At 38.1% G+C, this 19,274-nt stretch overlaps 1 protein-coding gene across 1 annotated transcript in view; it reads left to right on the forward strand.

The window, feature by feature from the left end:
• The window catches only part of LOC145721356 (MAM and LDL-receptor class A domain-containing protein 1-like), a 107,327-nt gene that overhangs the window by 7,061 nt on the left and 80,992 nt on the right, over positions 1-19,274 (forward strand). The window contains exons 3-5 of the mRNA XM_081818906.1: positions 3,782-3,948; positions 9,285-9,377; positions 11,961-12,168. Of these exons, the coding sequence (XP_081675032.1) occupies positions 3,782-3,948; positions 9,285-9,377; positions 11,961-12,168 (468 nt within the window). The remainder of the gene's footprint in view (positions 1-3,781; positions 3,949-9,284; positions 9,378-11,960; positions 12,169-19,274) is intronic.

The raw sequence follows: 19,274 nt of genomic DNA on the forward strand, positions 1-19,274 counted from the left end.
TTGTCCAGAGGACAATAGATGAATGAGAGAACAAAATGCTAACAGGGTAACAACGACCCCAGAAAAATATATAGTAAAGAAATCAGAAGAGACCTGAAACCCGGGGAAAAGAAAGGGAAAGAAAGAAGAAAGAAAAAAGAAAAAAAAAAAAAAAGAAAGAAAAAGATTTAAAAAAAAGAATATGAGCAAATATGATCAGGCTGGTGCATAGATCAGTGCCACACACTAGATTTTGGGCATATTTTGGTCTGTTAGAAGAAAGTGCCTCCCAAAATTTTAAAGAAAGAAAAGCTTATATATGTACAAAAATAAAGGTAAATATGATGAAGGGATAGAATATGACGGTAAAGATGAAAATTATAAAAGATTTTATAAAAGGAATTAATTAGATAAGAATTTGGTTGAAAAAGAAAGAAGAGGAATTAAAAAAAAGGGGGGAGAGAATGTGATTAGGGAGGAGACTAGAACAATGCCATACACTAGATATTTAGGGTGTATTTTGGTCTCTTAGAAGAAACTGTATCCCAAAATTTTAAAGAGAGAACAACTTATGTATATACCAAAAATAAGGTTAACTACTATGAAGGGATAGAATATGACTCTAAAAATGAAAAATAAAAAGTATTTTTAGAAAAGGGATTGATAAGATGTTGGTTGAAAAAGGGAAAAAAAAAAGAAAATTAAAAAAGTTATCTTTGAAAGACTAAAGAATCAGGGGAAAAAAAGCCATGAATTCTATATGCAGTATTCCTGTAGCGCTGGAGTTCTGCTGTTCTCATTGATTGGTAAACTTGGTCTTGGCTGGCTGTTCTTGCTGATCTTCTGGGGGCGGGGCCTGTTGCAGTAGTTCTCAGATGTCTTTGCCAGAGGTGGAATTGCCCCGCCCTTGCCGGGTAGGGCTAAGTAATCTGCTCGGGTTTGCTCTCCGGAGCTTTTGTTCCCTGCAAGCTTTCCATATGGCTTTGGAGGACGAGAGTGAAAATGGCAGCCTCCCAATCTCTGCCCTGGACGAACCGAGAACTCGGGCCCCACTCCTCATTGAGCCCCCAGAGAAAAGCAGTCAGTCACTCCCGTCTCCCCGGTCTCCGCTGCACTCCGTGCTCACCCAGCCTGTGACGGAGTGTTTCTATCTCTGGCACCCCACTCAGTGTGGAGTCTCCAAACCCAGCAGATCCCTGCAGTGGGCTCCTGTGCTGCTCCTCCTGGGGAGGAAGGTGAGTTTCCCCAGATCTGCCACTTGTTGGGTCCCTGCTGGAGGAGCAGTGGCCTGACTGTGCCGCGGATCACGGTTTATGGCAACCCCGAGCTGAGAGCCCGCGCCTGGGCTCCGCCTCTGCAGCCGGCTTCCCTGCTCCGATACCTGGGAGCTCTGCCGCACTCAGGCACCCCCGGTCTTTCTGTGACCCTGAGGGTCCTGAGACCACACTGTCCCACGAGGTTTCCACCCCCCACTTAGCCACTGGAGCGACATCCCCCAGCGGAGCAAACTTCTAAAAGTTCTGATTTTGTGCTCCACGGCTCTATCACTTGCCAGAAGCGGCCGACGGAGGCCTCCTTTCCCGCCTTCTCTCCTCCCAAATATCGCCTCAGATTCACTTCTCCACACGTCCTACCTTCCAGAAAGTGGTCGCTTTTCTGTTCAGAGAGTTGTTGCTATTCTTTTCTTAGATCTGTTGAGTTCGTAGGTGTTTGGAATGGTTTGATTCCTATCTAGCTGAATTCCTGGGACCAGACAAAATTTTAGGTCTCCTATTCCTCTGCCATCTTGCTCCTCCCCCTCCTCATAGTGGTTTTAAATTCTTAGTCTTATAATTCCAACATTCCTGCCATATCTCGGTCTGGTTCTGATACTTGCTCTTTCTCTTCAAACTATGTTTTTTGTTCTTTGCCTTTCAGTGTGCTTTGTAATGTTTTGTTGAAAGGCAAACATGATGTGCTATGTAAAGGGAATTAAGGTCAATAGGTTTAGCATGACCTATTATGTTTATGTAGCTAGAGATTAGACTCTTTACTGCTTGCCACAACTGTAGATGTGTGAGGCTAAAATTTCATCTGGTATCCTTGTTTTTGTCTTACCCATTGTTTTGGGTTTCCCTAGACCTTAAATTATGTCTGAGACCTACAGTTCATTGGATAGTATTACCTATTATTATATAGGACCCCCTTTTATGTGAGTTGTGGTAAGTTGTAAGGAGGAAGAGAAACATTCTAGAGTACTATGATTCGATCTCATTCTTTTGGTGAGATTGTTCCTCTGTTACATGACCTTTAAAAGTGCTTCCTCCCCCAACATTAGGTGAGAAGGCTGGAGGGGGCTGGATCTGGGTATTTTCCTCCCCTCATGTGGAAGGCTAAAGCCTGCTTGAGTTGATATTTCTCTTCTCACAGGTCAGTTAGTTTCTGGTCAAACTCCAGTTAGTAAGGTGGTGGTAAATTTGTTTCTTTTTAATATAAGCCTTGTTATTAATAGCTGAACAGTCCAGGTGTTTTCTCATGTCTCTTTCCCCAAGACTAATCCTAGAAACAGTACTAGTTTAGGGTTTCATACTTTGTGATAATGCTTGGAATTTAGCACATCCTGTCACTTACTCACAGCCCAAGGTAGTGAATGTTGGTATATTTTCCACCTTAGTTTTTGAGCAGGATTCCCCAACTTTAATCTTTGACTTCATTGAGAGAGTTTGTTCCTCCAGCTTTTGTTTGCAACATTCAAGTTAGAATCTAAGCTACCACAGCCTGGGTCTGGTCTCAAAGTTCCAGAGTTCTGTGGTTTCAGCCCTACTCATCACTTGGTAGAATTGTTCTTTCCTTATCTTTTGAGATATTTTATGTTGAAATTGATCTATCTCAGCTTTTGTAAAAATGTGTCTTTATCTTATCATTTCTTTGTGTTTCGTTAGATACAAAGTGTTAACTTAAAATGGTATTTTGCTTAAAGTCTTATATTTCTCAGTAAATAAGAGTTTTACCTAATTTAAATTCATAGTTTTTAGAAATTACAGTAATATATACTAACTTACACAGAAATAACCCATTGAAAAACTTTATTATTGAAAAGTGAAGTTGTAAAATCATAGAAATATCTTTGTATCTCTGCATTGTCTATATTATTAAATTTAAGAACCGTGCAAATTTGTTTTAAGTATCAGATGGGATAAAGTTGATTGATAATATTTTTACGTACTACAATATCCATACGTGCAGTTTAATAGGACTGTGGTATCTGATACTTCCATGTGGTTAGGTAAGAGATTTTGATTACATGTTATATGTTAATTATATATAATTTAATTATAATGTTTACATTATATTCCCTTAAACTATAAAGGTTTTTCTATAACTAAAAAGTAGAAAAAATAAAAGGGGAAAGAATTCTGGGAAGAAAGGTGAGGAATTCTTGGTTAAAGAAAGATTGCATTGTGACATTTAAAGAAAATGATGATAATTTTGTAGCACAGAGATTTTTTATATCAGGAGATATCTTTTTAAAAGAATATTGAGTTGAAATTTCTTAATTTCAGGAACTAGGAGCAGATATCAATGCATTTTAAAATCATATATGGAAATGAAAACTTTTAATTTGTAGTTGACATAATCATTTTAAAACATCATATCTCTAATAATAATAAATAAATCAGTAAATAAATAAAACATCCTATCCCTTTAAGTAAAATATTAGTGTTTCAAGCCTGATTTTGAAAAGTCCATAAATAAAAGAATTTTGTTCAAACAGAAAGCAGCTAAGTTTTTCTAAATTACTTCCTTTTCCTTCATTTTTCAGGTTATTATATATGGGTAGGAGCTAAGGATACTTCTACTCTTAACCATGTAGACAGCAGGGCTTATTTAAATAGCTCTGTGTGTCACTGCCTGGGCAAGAGCTGCCATCTTCAATTCTATTATTCCATGGAAAACAGTGTTCTGAGAGTAGGACTGTACAATAGTAAGGTGAGAAGAAACTTATATTTATTTCAAATTCATTGAATAAGTGAAATTTCTATTTTGGCAACTTGTGTTTCTATTTCTCAGTTGTGTGTAGGCTTTAGGTATTCTTTAACTTGACTTTATTAGTATACCTTTGAGAAGAAATATTAAGAACCTGTTTTATGGGGTGCCTGGGTGGCTCAGTCGGTTAAGCGTCTACCTTCGGCTCAAGTCATGATCCCAGGGCCCTGGGATCGAGCCCTGCATCGGGCTCCCTCCTCAGCGGGGAGCCTGCTTCTCCCTCTCCTCCCAGCTCATTTCTCTCTCTAGCTATCTCTGTCTCTCTCTCTCTCAAGTAAATAAATAAAACATTTTTTTTTTTTTTAAAGAACCAGGTTTAAGACCTACTGTCATGTAGGTGTGCCAGAGTGGCTCAGTTGGTTAAGTGTCCTATTCTTGATCTCACCTCAGGTCTTGATCTCAGGTTGTGAGTTCAAGACCAGTGTTGGGCTCCATGCTGGGCATGGAGGCTACTTAAAAAAAATACTGTCATGTAGAAAATTTAATGTGATAATTTGTACAATATTATTTTTTAAAATTGTTAAAAATTCATGGAAGTATATTAAAGAAATTATAGGTCTAATAAAAATGAGATATTTGAGATTCTGTATTGTTGGCTCTGTATTGACATTCTGATGGATCTGTTTTGGATTTTAGATCCATATATCACTAGACCTGTAATTATGATGGATACAAATTCCTTGTTATGGTACTAGTAGATATAATTTTAGAGACTGATAATTACTGATTAAATACAAACAAATGAGTCATTGGAATGGAAAAAAATGGCTCACTGGGTTGAATGAAAATTGCAGTGGTAATGCTAGCAAATAAAACAAATCCAAGCTTTTTTCTTTTTTTCTTTTATACCTAAATTTAACTGAAAACAATCCTCCACAAGTGGAAAAATATCTGAGACACTTTGAGAATTTCTATTGTGAAGAAAATTTATTTATAGATAGAAGTTAAATAAAAAATCACAGGGGTAAATAGCAGTCATTCTAGCAATGGGAAACAGTTAACAATAATTGCGGGAATTCTGACAGGAAAAAGGAAGACAGTAAAAACATCCAACTCAAGATTCTTTTGGCTTCAGATGCTTTGAATAAATCCAGTTAAAACTTCCTCTGACATTGGCCAGATTCATTTTCCAACAAAAGGTTATTTATCATCTATTCTTACCAAATATCACTAACCATCTGTCAATAACATTTTCTTCTGTTCCATTTGCTTCTGAAGTCTGAAGTGCCATCATAATTAAACCTCAGGTATGACCTATTACTTGCCTATTACTGGGAGAAGTGAAAATTCAAGAGGAATTCTCTTTTTTTCCCCCTAGTTCTATCACATCACCCCTCTCTTTTCTTTTGTATCATTTTCTTCATGTCCAGTCTTTTTTCTTCTACCTCTTCTTTTTCAGAACATTCACAGAGTTCTAAAGCATGAAATTGAATGAATAGGCTCATTAGATGGCCTAATACATTTTGTTTGTTTTCATGGATGAGACACAATTTCTAATGTTCTGTAACTATGTTATAGTTTTGTGGCATTTTTGTGATAGTATTTTACACTAGAATAATCTCATTGAATTTATATTATAGTTAAAGGTGTTTTAAAAAATATATGGTCCTGGGTGCCTGGGTGGCTCAGTTGGTTAAGCATCTGCCTTTGGCTCAGGTCATGATCCCAGGGTCCTGGGATCGAGTTCCACATTGGGCTCCCTGCTCAGTGGGGAGTCTGCTTCTCCCTCTATCCCTTCCCCCTGCTTGTGCTCTCTCTTTCTCTCAAACAAATAAATAAAATCTTTAAAAAAAATATGGTCATATGATAGTACTTTTCACATGACAGGTAATTAATATTCACTGAATGTTGAATGAGTTATCTTAAATTTAAGTAGACATTTGTGTCATATATATCCTAATCCTAAAGATTATTTTAATCTACGCTGAACATCAGTGATGGATTGTAAATTTGGGAGTGTATAAGAAAAGATTATAAACAAATTGACTTCAGATACCACATCATATATAAGAAAATAAGGTAATCATGGAGAACTGATCTAATGTATTAATCAGAACCAGCACTGAGTGATATTTGGTTTATTAGTTTACCCAGTATTCTGCAAGGCAATATCCTATTTTTTCTTACATACTATTTGCTCTGATCTCTACATATAATATATAACATATTGGTCACCAATGCAAAATCTGCATCAAAATACATTTAAATTATAAGCTGATGTTTTATCACAGAGTTAAAAAGGACTCCAAACCCATCCTTTAAGAAAATTAGCTCTTGATGAAAATGATTGTTTAAATCTTCCATGAATAGAATAAAGAAAATAACCCTTAGGATATGAGCAAGTAAATCAAGAAATACCTTGTAAGGATACTAAAGGTAGTTTTCTTTATTTTCAGAAGACATCAGAACTTGAGAAGTAGAAAACACAGGTGAAAGGCAAGTTGTTAAATAAAAAGTTGACTCTCTGTTAGGGTCAGCTTAAGTGTGTAACAGTTCTAGTTTGTACCATATAGCCATCCTTGAGATTAGGTCTCTATCATCTATAAAATAATAATCATAGCAACAGCCTATCTTTTATCCTGAAGGCAGTTTCCATGTCAGTGAGCCAAGGATAGTGGGGTGCCCAGCTTGTGGTACCTTTTACATATTTTACAAATTGCCAGTGGCAAATAGGAAGAACACATAGCTGGGGCAGTGAAGAAAATGCCATAGAAAGTATCTTTTCTTGTATGAGACTGTTTTTAAAGGCCATAATAAGCTTTTCTCGAAGGAATGTCTTTGCCAAAGTACATGTTCCTGTTCCCGCATTTAATCAAAAGTAGTTTAATTTTTAAAAAATTTGTTTATTTGAGAGAGAGAGAGTGCTGAACGAGCAAGAGAGAACATGAGTAGGGGGGAGGGGCACAGGAAGAGGGAGAAGCAGGCTCTCCACCAAGCAGGGAGCCTGATGCGGGGCTTGATCCCAGGACCGTAGGATCATGACCTGGGCAGAAGGCAGACTCTTAACGTACTGAGCTACCCAGGTGCCCCTCAAAAGTAGTTTAAAAAGAACAAAAACAACAATCTGGAATTTGGTACCTTTGGTTAAGCATTATTGATCCTGGTCGAGGGGAGTAAAGACTTCTTAAAAAATTTTTGTTGATTGATTGATTGATTGATTTTAAGATAATAGAAAATTAAAACATCACTTGAAAGGTTTTTCTGAGCTGAGGGTTTCTTTCTTACATTGCCACCTGTTGAAAATAACTAGGTAAGAGTCTGAGAGGGAGGACAGAATAAAATAAAAGCTGATTTTATTTAGTAGGAGTAAACTCTTTTTCTTTTTCATTACTTTTGTTGTCAGACAAGAAAATGTGATAGAAAAATCTGTATTTCATAACATACCATTAACTTAGGGTACAAAAAGTCATTTAAGTTTAGAAAGAATTCTGCTCACTTTTCAAAAAAATGAAAACACATTCTTCTTCGAGTAGAGCAGAGGGGAATTAATTAAGTCATTGTGAAAAAAGAGCACAAATGCTCTAAGTTATTTTCATAAGATGAAAGTGAAGGGACATGATGAATGCAACTTACCAAGCAGTGTCACTTAAAGCATCTGTGGAGGATGTCAGTGTCTCGAAGTTAAATAGCTGAAGTTGCATAGTTGCATAGGAAATTATTGAAAGAAAAATTAGTTGTGTGTCCCAACTGTGTGTAACTCCGGTTCATCCTGAAGTGACCCAGAAGCTCTCAGCTGAAAAGATGTCTACCATGGATGTTTCACAGGTTTAGATTATCTTCTGAAATATTTAAGACTTGGAAATTGGAGCAGACATCAGAGGGTAAAGGACTAAGTTGAAAATAGACTCCTTTTTAGAAAATGTTGGCTATGAATGAAATAAGCAAAGCTGAGAGATTAATGCTTACGAGAGTCTGAAAAAGTCTTAAGTGTCATGTGTCATTTGAATTACAATGAGATGTCACCTTCCAGTGCTGTTTTCTATCTCACAGTAGAAGGAGGATATGCACAGTCTCAGAGCTCAACCTGAGACATATTTATGCCACTCTGCATTTTCACTATACTGATACATGAAAACAATCAATGCATCCATTGCATAAATATTATGAACAATCTGGTCTATCTTTCCCAGGGAAATGTCAAATTAACTTGCATGTTTGATAGAATCTAAAGAAATTAGTATTCCAGAGCATAAAAGCATGGTCGTAAATCATAAAGCACAATAACATAGGCAAAACTTTGGACTGCATTATAGACTTTTATTGAGTATCTTACCTTATAGTGTATAGTAGAAACATAATTTTCCATACACTTTGCCAACTGGAAAATGATCATTTTACAGATGCATGACATAGCATGCTCTAGAAGGCACAAGAAGGTCTTTGATAGAATGATAAGAGAGTCAAATAGAAATATAAACTCCAGAAAATAACTGTATTGTTTGGAACTTAGAATGAATTCTCCCATAGAAAAAAATACATATAGAAATTGAGATTGTGCAGAAAAATATATCTGATAACATTTTTTTTTAAACTTTCATGTTAAGTGTTTGCCTGTCATTTCTTTTCTAATGTCATGGTAATATAATAAAATGTAGGAATGTTATTGGGATCAACATTAAAGTAGCTGGCATTATGAATTTCTATTGAGAATTGTCTTTTTGAAGTACTTTATTTAAAATTCCATTCAAATGTTTGTTCTGTCCTTACTCTCCATCATAAAAAAATAAACAGCTTTACTATATAGATATGATTTATTTCCTTATTTTTTTAAAGACTGTTTTTATAGAGCAGTTTTAGGTTCCTAGCAAAATTAGGGGGAAAGTACAGAGATTTCCCATTTTCCTCCTGTCCCCACACATGCAGAGCTTCCCCATTATCAGCATCCTCCATCAGAATGGTACCTTTGTTACAAATGATGAACCTGCATTGCCATGTCATTATCACTCAAAGTCCATAGTTTGCATTAGGGTTTTGCTTGGTGTTGTGCATCCCGTGGGCTTGGACAAATGTATAATGACATGTGTCCACCATATATTATCATACAGAGTATTTTCACTGCCCTAAATATCCTCTGGGCTCTACTTTTTCATCCTTTCCTGCCTCCATTTTATTGTTCCTTTAAAAAATGTTATATACTTTTTTACCAATACTTTAGGCTTCCTAGTACTTCATGTGGTACAGATAGGGTAAATTCTACTGAAATGTAATTGAGAGAGCACATATGGAAATATTAGAGTAGAATTTGGGGAATGAGTAATGTCATTTCATTTAAATCAAAGGAAGAAGAAATATCTTGGATATACAACACATCAACTGACAGAAAATGGGTGAAAGCAGAGGTGTTAATACCAGAAAGCCTGAAGACATTTAAGGTACAAAATGGAAAAACAAGTATTCTTTTATATCATAAGTTTAACTTGTAGCTTTGCAGTAGTGAATTTTATCACCCATTGCTAAATTTAAATTAGGATTTAAATTAAGGATGTAGATTTGTGTATTTGGAGAGAGCAATTGCCGACTTCTTTTCATTGTACTTAGCCTTTCCCCAGCCACATTACTCCTGTATAAAGCTTCTTCACTGTACATGGGCTCGCTTCCTAGCCCCCTCCAACCCCAACACCATGCGTTGCAAACAAGGAAGCAAATGACATTATGAAGCAGATAAATAATAAATTGGTATTAAAAACCAGTAAAGACTATAGAAATGTTTTGAAGACAGTAATTCTTGTCTTTATAAAACACGGTTATATCTACCTGTGCAAAGATATATCCGAAATATACGTATGTTTGGTGGGAATATGGTCTCTTAAAAAAATGACCTTGGGATTTCGTGTTGTATATAGAGTTGAGATTGGGCAGAAAAATATATCTGATAACTTTTTTTTAGCTGTCATATTAAATGTTTGCCCATCATTTCCTTCTTTTCTAATATCATAGCAACATTGCAAAATGTAGTAATGTCAGTGGGATCAACATTTAAATAGGTGGTATTATTAATTGCTATTCATAATTTTATTTTTGAAGTGCAGTATTTTATTTAAAATTCCATTATTTTTTTGTTGTATAAAGAGTGTGTAAATATGCTTATGCTGGACTGTGAGTGTAAAATAATAAGACTGATTGTACGTGTGGCTCATGAAACCAATTTCATTCCTTTATGGTAATACCACATATGTACATTTTTCTAGGTGCTAAAAAGGAGAACCCAAATGATACTGGACTGTAACCATGCAGATTTTTAGAATCCCATTTACTGCTGAGATTGGAATTTGTGAACCATAGCATTTTTGTATTAAGCACAGCAAAGTTGAGGTTTATATCATAGCCTATTGAATTAATATTTGACACAATTTTTAATTTTCTAAGCTGATATTTATCTTTAAAACTTCTGAAAGAGGTACTAAATGATTGGAGTTTCATCCTTTTACATAAACTGAATATTAAAGTTGGTCTTGTTATTTAACTAAAAGATAAAACAAAATATAAAGAGAGTAATTTGGGAGTTATTCTAGATTTCCAAGTGCATATTAAATATAATTAACTTTCAATAATAGCACCTTTTTCAAATCTAAGTTTAAACTCATCAATTTTTGAAACCCGAGCTGACATCATTTTTGCATATCTGATCTCTTGCTGCTATAAAAATATACAGCTGTAGGTCCAATAATTTATACATATTTATACTCTGGTATTCACTATGGAGAATGTATACAGCAGTGTACAAAGTTTTCCTATTATTAGATATGATTTGAATGTAACATCTTCTAGAGTAAATTGTTAAATATATTTGTGAACTGAAACTTAAGTAATTCGTAACAAATATATATATATTCCTCATATTTTTGCAAAGGAGAAAATCTAGTCAGAAACTTTCAGCTGGAAAAAACTAAAAGGAATTAGTCTTTCTTCCTAGTATCTTATTTACACACAAACAACACCTAGTTCATTGCTGTTCAATAGTATTTTCTGTCATAAGGGAAAATGTAAGTATCTGTGCTCTCCAGTATGGTAGCCAATAGCCACGGATGGCTGTCGAACACTTGCAATGTGGCCAGTATGGCTGAGGAACTGAATTTTAATCTTATTTTAATTTAATTTGAAAGAGCCCCTTGTAGCTGTGGCTACCATATTGGACAGCAGAGAATTAGATATTTGGTAGAGTCAGCTCTTCATGCCTCTCCTTCTCTCTGATGCTAGCCAACCATTGCTCTTGGTGGAACCTCAAGGAATATTAATACTTTGATAGTATCTTACATTGGATTAGCAAGGACGGTTGTTTCACTTGCTAATGCTGTATACCTCCAAAACTAGCAATTTGATTGGAGAAAATGAGATTTATTTCTTTTAATTGGCACTTCTTTGATTATTAGAGAAATTCTTCTTTTGTGAAAATAGATTTTTATATTTATTCTTTTAAAAAAGTTTTCTATTCATCTGTTGTGTCCCTTACTATTTGCCTAACCTTTCCCTGCCTGCATTCCAACGCTAATTTCAGTAGTTTAAAAACCAGACGTAGTTATAGCTCTTGGTGTATAAGTAGTGATAATGCTTATTCTTTTCCCTGAATGTTAGAGAGCCATGAGGATGATGCCCAAATGAAAAGTTTGCAGGGAAGGACATAGCCAGTGTTTTAAGTGGCATGTTGTATTTCACTGGATCATGTGTGGTTTCTCAGAGGCCTCAGGGGATCTACTGTGCCCATATCTTTATACTTTTCCCTTTGGAGACATATATTATGGATTGCTGACCTTTCTTAAATGTAGGGCTTTTTCCATTCAGATCAATTACGCCTGTGAGTCAGGTTTCCCCGAGTAGGACCTTTGTCGATTGTATTTGCTGGCTCTTTTAACAGGTGTTTGTCTCAGTAATTATTAAATATCTATTATTCTTTTTTTGGAGGGGTCTTTGAAAGGAGGTCATAAACTCAAACATTGTTCATGTTTTGCTTTTTGAAGATTATATTGGAAGGGACTATTTTGAGCCAGAAAGGTTTTATTGGGCTGGATCGGCTCTGGGTCTATGCCTGTGCACTTGCCCCGTCCAGAAGGCTTTGTCCTACAGATGAATCCACTTGTGCCAATGGCCAGTGCATTGCCCAAGACTCGGTCTGTGACTCGCAGCAGGACTGTTCTGATGACAGTGATGAAGACCCAGCAACTTGCTGTAAGTGAATTAATGGTTTACTTGTTCACATGCTCACTTTCACGACCGTGGTTGGATTTGAGTGTTTGCTTTGAGCTAGGTAAAGTTAATATGTATGACATGAAATGAATGCACATTCTCATTCTGCAGCTATTAGCACTATTCTTTGTGGGGGTCTCTATGCTAATATAAGCTTTGGTGCTTTTTGTTAACACTGCAAATTCTATTTGGTCAACCAATGAATAATTGTATTGTGGTGTGTGTGTATTTTGGTTAAAGAGGAAAATGGGTAGGAGAGGGAACCTCTTTATACTTTTCCCTTGGGAGACATATGTTATGGATTGCTGACCTTTATTAGGTATAGGGCATCTTCCATTCTGACCTATTATGTAGAAAGCTGTGGGGAGGGGTTAAAGAAGAAGGGCTGTCACTGCCTTCTAGGCAGCCATGATGACTATAGAAATCATGTCGGCCACGGTTGGTATTCATGACTGGGTAAAATTTAGATCCAACACCTGCTTTTTAGGACTTTTATGGAGAGTCTTTGATAGGAGTGATGACAAGAAATCCCATTATTATTCAAACCTAGTTGTATTTGAAAGGAAATATAATTTAATTTACAACCCACATGATGGTACTCATATGAGGTAACTTAGCAACTAAAATACTTGTGTCTCTTTGAAAACGATGGATCCTAACTAAATGAATCCAAATCCCATATCACAAACAAGTGGGTTTTCTTAATTATTAAAAATTTGACATTTATTTTGGTGCATTGTTTTATTTTAGTGATGTGTTTTGTTGAACAAGAGAAAAATATTGCAACAAGATGTCACTTTTTTTTTTTTAAAGATTTTATTTATTTATTTGACAGAGACACAGCGAGAGAGGGAAAACAAGCAGGGGGAGTGGGAGAGGGAGAAGCAGGCTTCCCGCGGAGCAGGGAGCCTGAGGCAGGGCTCGATCCCAGGACCCTGGGATCATGACCTGAGCCGAAGGCAGACACTTAATGACTGAGCCACCCAGGTGCCCCTAAATGTCACCTTTTTAATGAAAACTTCTTTGTACAAAATGCTTCTGTTGATGGGGAAGGATTTTATTAAAAGCAATGGAAAGGGATACAGGAAAGAGGAGACGGGAAAGCCAAGGAGGAATCCTCTGCCTATTTGTAAGCAGCAATTCCATTAATTACTCAGACACCTAGTTTTAACACTATTTTTAAACAAGATAATCTACTTCCTAATATCTCAATGGAATTTTTGGGTGCTGTCTTTTTTCACTCAAAAAAACATGTGAGGACAGTTTACTTTCTCTAATATGAGTGTCAGTTTCTTTTCTATGCTTGAAAATTTCTTACAAACAATTTGGTCCACTTCTTTTGGAGAGATTCACCTTTCTAATAGTTTGCATTATTCTCATTTTCAACAGCTGAAAGTAAATATATTTCCTCTTTTCAATTGTACATATTGACACATTCCCCCACCAAGGGTTCTTTATGCTCTCCTTTTAATTGGTTTTCTTTTCTTTTCTTTATTTATTTGACAGAGAGAGACACAGCGAGAGAAGGAACACAAGCAGGGGGAGGGGGAAAGGGAGAAGCAGGCTTCCTGCAGAGCAGGGAGCCCGATGTGGGGCTCGATCCCAGGACCCTGGGATCATGACCTGAGCCGAAGGCAGACGCTTAACGACTGAGCCACCCAGGCGCCCCTAATTGGTTTTCTTAATCAAATTCTACCTGGAGTATTAATAGATATTTTAACATTTGATTTTGAACATATTTTCCCCTTTCTCTTCCTTTGTTGAAGTTTCATTGGTTACATATTGAAGATTTTTCCAGTGGAGTGTATCTTGATATCATTCTGCTATTTGCTTTTTTTGAATGAAGGGACAGATATCCATGCTTATCAACAAATAGTGTTACTTAGTGTGTTAAATTTTCCAAATTATGTAACTTCATTTGAACAAAGAAAACCTGGCATGCTTGCTTGATTGAGATCAACTTCATATAGCAGTTATGATATGAAAATGTAGCCATGTTGCATATTACAAAACATTTATGTATTTTGATGCATATATATCTATATATTTTGATGCCAACATGAGTATTTCATGTCAATATTTGTACAATCATGTTTGTTTTGAGGAAATGATTTATATAGCAATGGAATTATTAGAACTGATATAAAATTACATTATTTTCTGCACTAAGATATTTAATACATTTGTGCATACATTCACATGCTCATATATATTATTACTAAATAGGAGAAACTTCCCTTTGAAATTTAAAACCACTTTGAAACATTCTACACATACTTTTAAAAAAACATTTTCTTTTTCTCTCTTTCTTTTTCTTTCTCTCTTTCTCTCTTTCTTTCTTTCTTTGACAGAGAGAGAACGTGCATGTTCAAGAGCAAGGGGAGGGGTAGAGGGAATCTCAAGCAGACTCAGTGCTGAGTGGGGAGCCCAGCGCTGGGCTGATCTCACCACCCTGAGATCATGACCTCAGTGCTCAACCAACTGAACTACTCAGGTGCCCTGATTCTATACATACTTTTAAATTTGTATTTTACAAATTGAATTTGTAATGCAAACTCTTCTTATGAACAGAATTACCAAGTTCATGAAGTGAATGAAACATGCTTTGATACCTTTTTATCCCACTTTAGGATGGATCTCTAGGACAGTGTAGCTCATATATGCAGTTTGAATAGGACCAGGAGTTCTTACTGGAGACTCAGTAATGGATATTGTTAGTTGGTATTCTGTTGTCAGCGTGCTTTTCCCGAAAGGCACATTCACTCAGGTGTTTTTTTTTTTTTACTACCAAGTGCCTCTTAATTCTAGATACTTTTTTAAAATCTTTTTTTTTCAAAGATTTTATTTATTTATATGACAGAGAGACACAGTGAGAGAGGCAACACAAGCATGGGGAGTGGGAGAGGGAGAAGCAGGCTTCCCGCGGAGCTGGATCCCAGGACCCCGGGATCATGACCTGAGCTGAAGGCAGACGCTTAACGACTGAGCCACCCAGGCGCCCCTAATTCTAGATACTTTAAACAGAAGTAGTTGACAGCCTTTAGCCCCGTGCCTTCTCTGAGGCAGTTAATTGGTAAGTGAAAAGGAGTGTTGCTAGAGTTTTGCTACTATACTTTGTGGACCAGTAGCATTAGCATCACCTGGGAGCTCTTTTGAATTACAGAACCTCAGGCTACATCACAGTCTTACAGAACCAAAAGTTGCCTATTAACAATGTCTCAGGTGGTTCGTCTGCATAGCACTGTGCCAAATAACCTTCAGAAATGAAGAAACCGCTGAGAGGGAAAACAGATGGCATATAAAAAGTAGACTTAAGGCAGGGCGCCTGGGTGGCTCAGTCGGTTAAGCGTCTGCCTTCCGCTGGGGTCATGATCCCGGTTGGGATTAAGCCCCACATTGAGCCCTACATGGGGCTCCTTACTTGGTGGGGAGCCTGCTTCTCCCTCTGCCCCTGCCCCCTGCTTGTGCGCTTTTTCTGTGTGTCAAATAAATAAGATCTAAAAAAAAAAAAAAAGTAGACTTAAGGCAAACTATCCAGAGATCTTTCACAGAAGCTAAATATCCTGGAACTAATTCCTATGAGCATCACTATACTACCAAATGATAAATTTTAAAAAAAGTTGGGGCGCCTGGGTGGCTCAGTCGTTAAGCGTATGCCTTCGGCTCAGGTCATGATCCCAGAGTCCTGGGATCAAGCCCTGCATCGGGCTCCCTGCTCCGCGGGAAGCCTGCTTCTCCCTCTCCCACTCCCCCTGCTTGTGTTCCCTCTCTCGCTGTGTCTCTCTCTGTCAAATAAATAAAATCTTAAAAAAATTAAAAAAAAGTTTTGAGGTATAATTGACATACAACAAATACACATAATTAATGTATACAATTTGAGTTTGGAATACGCAGACACCTGATCTTTATCCTTCACCTCCAGAAGTTTTTCTGTGTCCCTTCTTTCTGGAGTAAGGACACTTAACGTGAGATTTGCCCTGTTAACTTGGTGGGGCACACGTATGGCCGCACACGTTGGGACAGATGCCAGACGGTTAGCGTACCTCGGCGAGCGCCCAGCACCCATACCCGTCCTCATACCCGTACCGCTCTCCGCCTCCGCCCGCCACCCTGGCCGCCCCGGGCCCGGCAGCCGGGCGCACCTGGGCGGGGACTCCCTCCCGCTTCCTCTTCCGCGGCCTCGTGGTCTTCACTGGCCTACGCGCAGCTGGGGGCCGCCGGGTACTTCGACAGCTACCAGCGGGCGGGCGCAGCTCACGGCCCGCCAGCCGCAGGTGAGTGCTCCGCGCGGCCCCAGCAGGGGGTACCCGGCTCTGCCGGTGAACCCGAGCCGCGAGGTGTGGGAGTCGTGTTCGCTGGGGCGGCGCACGCTGCTGTGCACCGCCCGCGACTTCGGCCCGGCGTTCGCGGCTAGGGCGGGCGGCGGCGGCTCGGCGTTCGGGCAGGACAGCCCCCTGCCTTAGCGGCGGCCGGCACCACAAGCGCTTCCCGTGCGGTCGCCGTGTGCTCGCGCCTGACCTTCTGCCACCCGACCCGACCTCCCCCAGGAAGGGGGCGAGACCCGGGCGAGCGAACGCGGGTGAGGGGCAGCCCCCGCGGTGCGCGCTGGGGTGCTCAGAGCCCAGATGGGTGGGAGGGCCCAGGACCGCGGTGATGGTGACTCAGGGAGCCGGCCCCCCGCGTGAGAGGTGGTCACCCCTGAGACCCCAGCCGGGCGAAGCGCACTCGCGCTTCCAGTCCTTATGGCAGAAAAATAGTGATTATCGCTGCAAGGAGTGCAGCATCCGATGGCACGGTGCCCAGGTGTGGTGTGTGCAGGGCAGTCCAAGCAGTTTTGCAGAACTTGTCAGAAGCCTTATAACTCTTCCCGAGTGGAAGCTATCACCTGCCAAAGTTGTAAACAGGCTGGATGCTCCTGCTCAGGAAACCTTCGCCACTCCGACCCTAGAAGTCCCTATCATCGAGATTTGTGTGGGAGTTTCATACACCTATGACAGCACTTTAGCGGCAAATATATCGTTTAAATGAATGTGAAAAACGGTCCCGCTGAACGTGTGTTAGTGAACAGATAAGTGAGGTTTTTTTTTTTCTACTTATGCCCCTTTTCTGCCTCGTCGGAAAATAATTTATGAAAGGCCGTATTTTCAACAAAGCCTTAAATGAAAGTATTGCAAAACAATTGAAAAATAAATGCACAATACGGTATTTGTTGACGATAGGCTGGGTGCTGTGCGGAATTCTGAATTAATTCATCTTGCATGACTTAAACTTCATACCCATTGAACAACAACAGCTCGCCCTTTCCCTGTTCCCCCCAGCCCCTGGTAACCACTGTTCTGTTCTCTGCTTCCAGGAGTTTGAGTATTTTAGATACCTCATGCAAATGCAGTCATTATGCTAAGGGAAATAAACCAGTCACAGGACAAATATTGCATGATTCTGAATACTAGATTTTCAACAGTTATTAATATGCTCCTGTATAAAATAAAGGCATTGCATTGCAATGTATCTTTACATATTTCTAATAAAATAATTAAAATACACCTTGTTCCAAACATATCTAAGGGTATACATTGGCTAGCTGAATAATTTACATGTAAAATATCCCTAATTTCCAGACACATGCCACAATATAGATGAATCTTAAAGACATGATGTTAAATGAAATAAGTCACAAAAGGACAAATACTGTATAATTCTACTTATATAAGGTGCACAGAGGAGTCAAATTCATAGAGCCAGAAAGCAGAATGGGGGTTGACAGGGGAGAGGGGGAGGGAAAGATGGGGAGTTGGTGTTTAATGGGTATGGAGTTTGACTTTACAAAGATGAAGTTCTGGAGATGGAGGATGGTGATGGGTGCACAGCAGTGTGAATGTACTGAATGCTGCTGAACTGTACACTTAAAATATCTAAAAAGGTTAATTTTATGCCATCTATATTTTACCACAAAAATTTAAAATATGTATATATATCTTTCAATTATGACATGGAAAAAGACTGTGTGTTCCAAAAAAGATGGAAAGATGGACAGATCTGTGTTCAAATCAAACGGTGTGGGAAGTTCTGGAGGAGAAAAAGTTCTTTTAATTGTAGGATTTTTTTTAAAGCATGTAAAATGCTAATATAGAGGCACATGGGTGGCTCAGTTAAGCATCCGACTCGATTTCAGCTCAGGTCATGATCTCAGGGTGGTTGGGATCGAACCCCTAGTCGGGCTCCATGCTCAGCGTGGTATCTGCTTAAGATTCTTTTTTTCCCCTCTCCCGCTTTCCCTGCTTGTGTTCTCTCTCTCGCTCCCCCTCTCTCAATAAATACATAAATAAATAAAATCTTTTAAAAAGTTAAAAAAAATAAAATGCTATACGAATGGTGACACTTTAAAGGAGAAGTTGGAAAAAAATAAAGGAAAAGTTGGTACAATATTCAAGTGAAAGAAGCTTAAACCAAGAATCCAATGCAGTGCATTGAATATTTACTGTGATGCTGTCTCTGAATGTCTTTTATATTTTGAAAAAGAAAAGTATGCTAAAAATTTCCCACACGCAAGGGAAGGCTATATGGGAGAAAAGATCCTTGTGGTTTCTCAATAAATATTAACAAAATGTTTATATGATATCATATTAAGATCTAGTATATGCTTATTGAATGGAACATTCACTATTTATTCCCATACATTTTTCTAATAGAAAATTGATTTATTTCTGAACTAGAGGATTCATAAATATTTTAATTTTCAAGATCCAGAAGAATTTTTCTCAGCTGCCACAGTGAATGTTTTTTCTTCTGCCAATATGCTGCAGTGGTTAAATATGCAAGAGAAAGCTTTGTCATAATTTTAAAATATTACTCTGATAAACTCAGCAAAATTTCACTAAAACTGTGAACAGTGGCATTTCTCATGCTCTGATTAGAAATAGTGAAGTGTGTTCTACAATCACAGAAAGTTCAAAGCAACCAAATAATCAAAATCACTGTGATGAATACCTTCTACTTACAATATGAATAGATGATTTTTTAGACTTTATAAATATTTACTGTTTATCATATATGGTATTATCAGCATTTATTAGTAGTCAGAATGTGTT

Source organism: Leptonychotes weddellii, chromosome 5, assembly GCF_054177405.1.
Source record: "Leptonychotes weddellii isolate Sample4059 chromosome 5, ASM5417740v2, whole genome shotgun sequence".
NCBI lineage: Eukaryota > Metazoa > Chordata > Mammalia > Carnivora > Phocidae > Leptonychotes > Leptonychotes weddellii.